General features: G+C 39.3%; 1 protein-coding gene across 1 annotated transcript in view; it reads left to right on the top strand.

The window, feature by feature from the left end:
• SLC7A6 (solute carrier family 7 member 6) overlaps positions 1-9,016 on the top strand; it is a 23,789-nt gene continuing 14,773 nt past the window's right edge. Inside the window, exons 1-5 of the mRNA XM_008933396.3 lie at positions 1-49; positions 1,851-2,413; positions 4,653-4,778; positions 6,462-6,606; positions 8,515-8,638. Coding sequence (XP_008931644.1) covers positions 1,891-2,413; positions 4,653-4,778; positions 6,462-6,606; positions 8,515-8,638 — 918 coding nt within the window. The 5' untranslated portion in view covers positions 1-49; positions 1,851-1,890. The remainder of the gene's footprint in view (positions 50-1,850; positions 2,414-4,652; positions 4,779-6,461; positions 6,607-8,514; positions 8,639-9,016) is intronic.

Below are 9,016 nucleotides of genomic sequence, written 5' to 3'. Positions count from 1 at the left end.
GCAGTTTTGGACACACTCATCTGTAGAAACTGTGTGGATCCCCCTCTCGGTTAGTTTTATTTTGTTGGACGTGCCTCATTATAACACTCAAGCTTTTAAGTTCTGAAATAGCAGAGATCAGTCTGTGGAAGGTTGAAAATTTTTAGTCTAATTGTAAGTGTGAAATTTGATGGCTTCTGATGTATGTATGGCACCAGATAAGATGTTGACTCATGTATAAATGATAAAATATGTATTTAGTAATTAACCATCTTTAAAGTGTTTCTTTGGAGTACTGAGGGGAAAATAAATCAGAAGGCATCCAACTAAACAGATTGAGGATCTCATTTTGCATTCTTTAGAAGAACACTATCTCTAAGGATTCACGAGTTGGAGATGAATGATGTAACGTTTCAATAAACGATTTGTACTCCATTTCAGTAGAAGTTACTTTCTGTTACTTGATTGAAAATAATCTTTATCATTTTCACATCTTTGAAACTATTCTGGTTTAGGGATGTCAAGTCAGATTTTCTGTACTGTAGTATACAGGTGTTGGCTTTATGATAAAGGAATAATATTCCCTCCAGAAAGGTGTGTCCCTGTAAGTGAAGGGAAGACCTTGTGTGTTCCTGTGTTAGTAGATGCACAGATATACATCTAGTTTGGGTGGCTGCATGCTGACCTTTCAAAATCCCCATATTCAGGGGTTTGGTTCTCTCAGCTGACAAGTCTATTGTTGCAGTAACAAAACCTTTGGTAAAATAAGTGTTACCCCAAAAAAGCACAAATTCATCCCTCCCTCCCCTACTTTATTCTAATTGACCTCAAGTTCGTTTTTTCTGTTCTATAGTTATTGACTGAAGTATACACTGAGGGTTTGATGAGGCCCAGGGTAAATGAATGGTCATGAAATTAATTTTGGTAATTATGTAGGGCCTGCTCTTTATGCAGCTGATAAACTAGTAATCAAATGTTCATTTCTTCATACAAGATTGTTCCTGGAATAGATTATTTCTTACTTGAACTTCTATAAAATGGACATTATTCAGAATTATCAGTATATTCTTGTGCTAAGAAATCTTATTAGCAGTAATTTGCTTTTGGAAGGCAAGGGGAGAATTTTCTGGAGACTTGAAAGAAGGTGGCTCTTTTCCAAATGGTCAGTACTGAAGCAGAGGAAAAAGATTATTTGATTTCTGTGTTCTTAGATACTGTTCAGTATAGCTGCTAATGGAGGAATTTGGATTGAAGCTACTCTGGGTTTTTTCATGTAGAGCCTGCACTCTTAGATAACTTTCTTCTTCTCCGAGAAAGAAGGCAGTGAGATCTGGAAATAGTTTTGGGGAGGGAGTGACCCATAGTGTTGGTGAGAAGTGTAGAGTTGGATCCCGGGGATTCTGGAGTAGGTGCCTCTGCCCCCCCTGCATGAGTAACGTGCAGCCCTGGCCTGGAGCACTCCTAAATTATGTGTTTGGTATTGCAGTACCTCTGGCTTCATGCTTACAACTCATCTTGGTCCTGCAGTGCTTGCTTTTCTGTGTCATCTCACTGTGCTTCTCTCTGTTCTTTCTTCTGTTTTGCTCAAAACTGGAGTCCCTGAATTCCGTCTGTCCTACGATTTTGTTTGTTTGTTTTCCTAGAGGTAAGAACCCTCTCTTGTCTGAAGTTGTATTGGAATTTGTCTCTTTCTCTGTTGTGAGTTGGTTTTCCTGTTTAACTGTGCATGAATTTGTGTAAAAAACAATATGAAGGCAATTTCTTAATTTGTATTTGTAAATCAGTGTCCAAAAGGATGGAAAGAAGATTTTGCAAGAAAGTCTTGGGATAAAAAAAAATAAAATGATTTCAGCTGTTTCATTTTGTTTTAGACTGTGATTGGAGTCGTGGAGAATTCCCAGCCCGTCCACAATGGCAGGAAGGACAGATGGCACAGAGTCCCACGTGTCAGGGGCTGAATACAGCCCTGTCAGTAAATCAGAAAGGACAGATCCAAGTACCACGCAGCATGGAAGTGAAAATGCTTTGCAACTGAAGAAAGAAATATCTTTGCTAAATGGGATAAGCCTTATTGTAGGCAACATGATTGGTTCAGGTATCTTTGTCTCTCCCAAAGGAGTTCTCCTCTACAGCAGATCTTATGGATTGTCTCTGGTAGTTTGGGCAATGGGAGGGATATTTTCAGTCTTCGGAGCTCTCTGCTATGCTGAACTTGGAACCACCATTACGAAGTCAGGAGCCAGCTATGCATATATCTTGGAGTCTTTTGGGAGCTTCATTGCTTTTATTCGTTTGTGGACCTCCCTGCTCATTGTTGAGCCAACCAGCCAAGCAATTATAGCCATCACCTTTGCTAACTACATAGTCCAGCCCTTCTTCCCTTCCTGTGACCCTCCGTATCTGGCCTGTCGTCTCATAGCAGCTGCCTGTGAATGTGAGTATTTCTGGGGGTTCACTGGGGGCAGTGTTTTATCCACAGTAAGTTTTAGTAAAACAGATCTTACCAAGTCTACTTACTACTCTGGTAGGGTTTCAAAAAATCATTCATTCCAGATTATGCTTGTGATGAACCATAACATCAGTACTACAGTACCTGTTTGTAGCTGTGTTGAGAAGTGGAGGTGTTGTGTGCACAGAAAACCTGTGTGCTGCAGAACCAAAACTTGACAGTTCTCAGGAACTTTAAGTAGCTAAACAATAATGAAGTTGAAGAAAGCATGAGAGATTAATTTCAGTAAAAGAAAGAGAGAGGAGGTGTGGCTTATTAGATTCTTATCTTTCTTTTTTTTTTAAGGTGTCAGAGGCAGAGTAGCATTTCATCTGAAGTAGAGACCAAGCCCTAACTCAGTAATAATAATTACTCCCAATAAAAGTTGCTTTGAAAAAAAAGGCTGAAATAAACCTTAAGCAAATACTCTGATCACTAAAACTGAGGAGCAGAGACTGAGCAGTTGGTTGTTTTCCTGAGGACTCTTTGGGAGCTGCAGCAGTCCTGGCTTTTGAAATTTGATACAACTGTTTTTTCCCCCTCGTCTTGCCAAGCTCAGTGGACTCAATAGAATCTCGTTTAGCTACTCTGCTTGGCCCGACTGTCTAACATGCCAGTGCCATGCTTTTGAGATCATTACCTTCTTTTTGTTACCTCTGAAGAATCAATGCTTTTCAATTTGGTAGCTCATTTTTAGCTTAACAGTATCACAGTATTCTTGGATTCCGAGAAAGGAAATAATGTATCACATCTTTTCATTTGATTTTTATTTGCTACTACCTTACTCCTGAAACAATCCAATTTAGTGTCTATTTATATGCATATTTTAAGTATGAGAAAATTCTTTGGAGATAAAAAATATGGTAGAATATGACCACTCTTTTACTACCTAGAGAAAATATGAGATTTGGGGGAAATATTGTTTCCAACACAGAAGTTTAAATAATGTAGTGGTAATCTAAGAAAAATATGCACTGAATTAGGATTTTGTTAAATACTGAAGATACTGAATCCTGTTCAATATTCAGCCCTTCAGTTAAGGTAGAGGTTGTCTGGCTCTCCCCTTCAAAAAAAACGTAAGAAATGCAAAAGCAAAATGTTGAGAGCCATGAAAACATTCTTGGGGAAGCTGATCATGTGCGTAAGCTTAGTCAGCAGCTCTATAATATTGGTGAGATCTGCAAGTCTCATTTCAAATTTCATTGCAGTCTTGTGAAACAGGTCTGACTCTAACTTGTTTTGGGGTAGAGGGAGAAGTATACTCAGAATACTCATGACTTATTACCAGTTTTGAAGTTCCAGATGACTGTTGTGTTAACTAAAGCACATGCTCTTAGAGCCATGGAATGGGTTGGGTTGGAGGGGGCTCTCATCTCATCCCACCCTGCCCTGGGCAGGGACACCTCCCACCAAGTTCCAAGCTTGGTGGCTCCAAGCCCCATCCAACCTGGCCTTGGACACTCCCAGGGCTGGGGCAGCCACAGCTTCTCTGGGCACCCTGTGCCAGGGCCTCCCCACTATCCCAGGGAACAATTCTTCCTGATACCTAATCTAATCTAATTTAATCTAATCTAATCTAATCTCCCTGCCTTCCCAGAACCGTTACCCCCTGTCCTATCAGTGCATGTCCTTGTAAATTCCTTGCTCAGATCTGTTCTCTCTTTGAAATACAGTTCAATAGAACTGGAGAGGGATGTTGAATCACCTGGGACCATACTTGGTGTGGCAGCTGCTCCATGGATGTTGGACTCATCCTGAGCCTAGCAAGGAAGGATAATAAAACTTATCAAACACTCTTTTAATATGTTTGCCTAAAGGAATTTCTAATCTTTCGTTTATCAGAATAGTATTGATACATTGAAATGAATTATTTCATGTAACAGTTTCTTTAATTTCAGGATAGTTACAGAGTGCAGCTGATGAGGGGTAACATCAGGAAAATGGGCATGTAATGAGAGAAGGGGAATATCTTTCCTTCCATCTTTTGAAACAGTGTGTTTAGAACTGCTTTTTGCTGTTTTGTTTGAACCAGTGTGTTTTCAGTACTAGTGTATTTGGCTTAGTTGAACCTAAGTAGTTGTATAACAGGTGTGTATTTAGATTGCAATTAAAATCTTTGAAAAATGAATTAAATTGAACATTGTTCAAATGGTCTTTTAATTTGTCTTCTTTTTTCCTCCCCTAGGTCTTTTAACATTTATAAACTGTGCCTATGTTAAATGGGGAACACGTGTGCAGGATATATTTACTTACGCCAAAGTTATCGCTCTGATTGCCATCATCATAGCTGGAGTTGTTAAAATATGCCAGGGTAAGCTTGTAAAATTAAAGCAAAGGTTTGTATTTATCAGTTAAACCAAGTAACTGTCTACAGGCTGCAAACTGTGTTTTATGCCTCAGTAGAAGGATGATATAGCCCCTTTGAAAACACCAGTAACCCCATTGTTGGGCATTATCATGGTACTGTGAGATATCCAGCCTATCTCAGTTGACTTTGAACTGCGGAAAAAAAGGTACTGGATGGCTCAGCAATCCTGTACTTTACAGCCTGCAGGATGGGATAATAAAGGACATGAAACAGTGAAATACAGAGACAGCAAAATACAATGGGAGTGGAGACATTGTAAATTCCTGTAAGGAACATACTGCTTTACAGTGAGATCAACTGAATATGTCTTTTTACAGAAGGAATTTTGTGCAAGTCTGAAAGTGTCTGAAATTAAAGCAAAAATAGAATATGTAGGAAGATTTGTGAAATAACAGCTCTGTTTCTGCTCAAAGCCTGAGTTTTATTATAGCTGTTAAGAATTAGAGAGAGAGAGTGTGTGTGTGTGTGTGTGTGTGTGTGTGTGTGTGTTGGGCATTGGCCTTTAAGTTATAGAAATTCTGAGCTTAGTTTTGTTCTCAGCCCTTCCTTTGGGGGGAACTTCTTGGTGTGTTAGCTTAAAAAACTGACCCTGCTGCCATAAAGGCTTGTCTTTCCCGCAGTCTGGCAGTTCATGTCCTTTGCTCTAACTGGCTATTGTTGAGAGTTCAAGAGCAAGGTAATTATTGTGAATGGGACAAGGACATGCAGAATGGGAGCCCCCTGGGAGGTGTTTCATCCTCAGCACACCAGCCCAGCCCTGTTTTGCAGATGCTGAGCTTGTTCTCAGCTCCCTTCACATCGTCTCCCATCTCCCTTTCTGACTCAGCAGTTGCTCTGCCAGTGTCTGTGCCAAGGGAATAGCAACCCTATATCTGATTGGGATAAAAACCAGGGAAGAAAAATAAATAAAGATATTTGAGAGGCTGCAAATATTGGCTTACACAGTAACTGGCCTTTCTGTATTTGGTGGGTTTGCATGTGTCTGTTTGTGTAAAACAGTCTGAATGTATAAACTGTGATTGATGAACTTGTCTTGAGTTGCTTAAAGTCAAAAGATGGCACAAGTTTTCACAAATACTGGTGCAAAAACCGTAACTTTTCCTCTTAGCTTAGGGAAAAGTAACAGTGATATTTAAAGTTCTGTTAATTTTTCTCAGTATTCAGTTTTTGATAGCAAAAACTTAAGCATCCACTTAGATGTTTGTGTGGGGTTATTTGTCACAGTTATCTAAAAACACCTGTAAGCTTTGTTTTCTGCATAGGCAAAATGTTTGGAAATTTAAAAGGGTATAGAAGACTAGAGTCGATTATCTTATAAATACATATGTTATAAAAAATACTCTTAGCCTGAGTACTGTTGTTGCCAGTTGTTTGTAGCTTAGTCTGAACTTAATATTCCTGAACTTGTGCCATTGTGGACAAACAAGGTGTTTAATTGTATCATCCACATGCCATAATTTTTAGTAGTTTTAAATGCTTGTTTTCATGGCTAAAGCACAGAGAAGAACTGGAAGAAAGATCTTAATAAGCAGATTTGAAGGAATTAGGGTTTCTGAGGTTTTTTTGTGCACATTATTTGCTGTATTTTAATTATGCTGTCCTTCATTGCATCTCTTTCACACACAGGGCATACATCACACTTTGAGAACTCTTTTGAGGGATCCTCTTTTAATATTGGAGACATCTCCCTTGCACTATATTCTGCCTTGTTCTCTTACTCTGGTTGGGATACGCTCAATTTTGTAACAGAAGAAATCAAAAACCCAGAAAGGTAAATTGATTCAAGCTTTCTAAAACCAGATACTTCCTGAGTTGCTTTGTTTGTGGCTGTCATTCACTAATGGGTTCTGAGCTTATACAGAAACAAGTAGAACTGCTGGATACTTAGATGGTGAGGCTGAAAGATTTCCCAAACTCCATTAAAAATGGGAAAGAAAGAAAAGGTAAGAATAAATACATCTAGATGACTGGTGGATGCTGTATTCAGTGCTTGATAAGCTTTCAGTTCAAGATGTTGCTGCTGTTCATTACGGTAGTTGTCAATATTGCAGTGGAACAGGTACCTGATTGTAGTCTGTGCTCTGTTTATCAGTGTGGTCATTCTGATTTTCTCACAGGGTGTGCAGCTGATAAAAATTTCATCATAGTCATTTGCTCTCTTTAGGCTTCAGTGCCTAACACAAGCTTTGTTCTTGGTAGAATTGCAGGTGTTAAGGTGAACTGCCCATTTCAGCTTTCTGCATGGACAGTTCTGGGCAATAAAGAGGGATTCCAGACTTCTGTCAAATTACTGCAGCAATTTCGTGTTTTTCACATTCACTTGACTCGTAGTGCCCTCGTGCTTGTCCACTCAAAAGTTGCCATCCACAAGTTAAGTTTGACATAGATGCTTGGCTTTTAATCTTGGATGATGCAAAGTCCTTAAAATACCATTTCAGCTTTTTGTTACTTTATGTAACATTTCTGAATTGATTTCTCAGTGATTTTCTGGTTCTGTTTCTTCTCCGTGCTGAGGTTCATGGGTCTCTTACTGTGAGTGTGCAACCTGGAAGCAGAACTCCCAGTTACTAATTTTCTGATTTTATATGGGGTACTGTGGTGTATGTTTGTTTTTCTGCTTCCACAGCATCACAGGGACACAGCTGGACTGCTGGGCCTCAGGAAGTTTTTGAGGAAGCTTCCAAAGTTTTAGTCAGACTGATAATTTTTATGCTTTGTTGGGGTTTTGTTGTTTTTGTTGTTGCTGCTGAAAACAGTGTTCCTGGCAGATGCTCATTGATGTCACCATACTGTGTTTGATTTCATACTGGACAAGTGTGAGAGTGACACACTCAGATCTGCTTCCCTTTTTGAAACATTTGAATATCCCTGCAAGGTTTGAGGAAAGAATAAGGCTGAGAAAAGCCAAAGCCTACCATCAGAAATTTGCTTTTGCTCTCTGGTTTCTTTCTATGGAGCTGCAGACTCAGCACTGTGAGTTTATCTCACAATTAAATCTTATCTGTTTACATCTAATGGTTAGCAGTGTTTCCTTATTACTCTTGACTCTTTTTCCTATTGCTTTCTCGACCTGTGCTTGCTAGTGAGATACCCCACATCCTGAGCTCCCAGCTGTGTGGCAGTTCTGGATCTGCACCTCTGTTCTCTGCAGTTATGCAGCCATTGTTTGTTCTCTGCATGGTGGGGGAGATGGAAGGTCAGGGCTTTGGTTTGCTTTAGTGGATCTCCCTCCATCAGTCCTAGAAGCAGGTGGTAGAAGAACAGCTGCATTTCCCAGGGAGAAGGAGTGCAGTGACTCAGTGCTCTGGCTCTTTGGGTTCTGGTTGTGGTCATTAACATGGAAATAATTTAAAGCATGTAAATGTGAAGGCTGTTATTACAGATCTGGAAACCTTGAAGTTGGAGTATTTGAAGAACAGTTGCATAGAATCAGTTTTTACACATAATTTAGGCTTTAAGTTATTGTAAAAATTAGATTTTTTTTTTCCAGTATTCTGTATTAGAATTTCTAGTTTTAAGAGAAACCAAACCCTGATTCCAGAGATACCTTTTTTGAAATCTGTATTCTGGCTTCATAACTCTTCTGTCTTTTGTAAAGGATACAAATAAATAAGTTTATTCTGTTATTAATGGAATTTTTTTCTGCTCTTGTGGGGTTTGGGTGTTTTTTGTCTTCCAGGAACTTACCTCTGGCTATTGCAGTGTCTATGCCAATTGTGACTATTATCTATATTATGACCAATGTAGCTTACTATACAGTGCTGGATGCTCAAGCTGTTCTTTCTAGTGATGCTGTGGCAGTGGTAAGTTGACCATATGGCATTTTGCTATGTTATTAACTTCGCCCCTTTTAGGGATGCCTTTCATTTTTAGGGGCAAAACAGGAAAAACCTCTAGTTTATTATAGTACTTAGTTGACTGAATAGAGGAGGACAGAACAACTCACCCTGAATAATTTAATCCTAAGCAGAAAAGCAGTTAATAAAGTCATGTCTAATAATGTATTATCAGATTTATTAAAACAAGCAGAGATGCATCTTGTAAAGGTATTTTGCAAAGTCTCTAATGAGACTGGTGCACTTTGAGCAGACTGTAAATTAGGAGTCATTAGTAGGTGATTGTCCTGTGTGTTCCCTCTGCCTCGGTGGAGTGCTGGGAGCTGAGGAGGCAGTGCCTGTCTG

This window comes from Manacus vitellinus, unplaced genomic scaffold (genome assembly GCF_001715985.3).
Source record: "Manacus vitellinus isolate BGI_N305 unplaced genomic scaffold, ASM171598v3 scaffold_10_pilon, whole genome shotgun sequence".
Classification (NCBI taxonomy): Eukaryota; Metazoa; Chordata; class Aves; order Passeriformes; family Pipridae; genus Manacus; species Manacus vitellinus.
The sequence above is the reverse complement of the archived record's forward strand: the minus strand, read 5'-3'. Positions and strand labels throughout refer to the sequence as shown.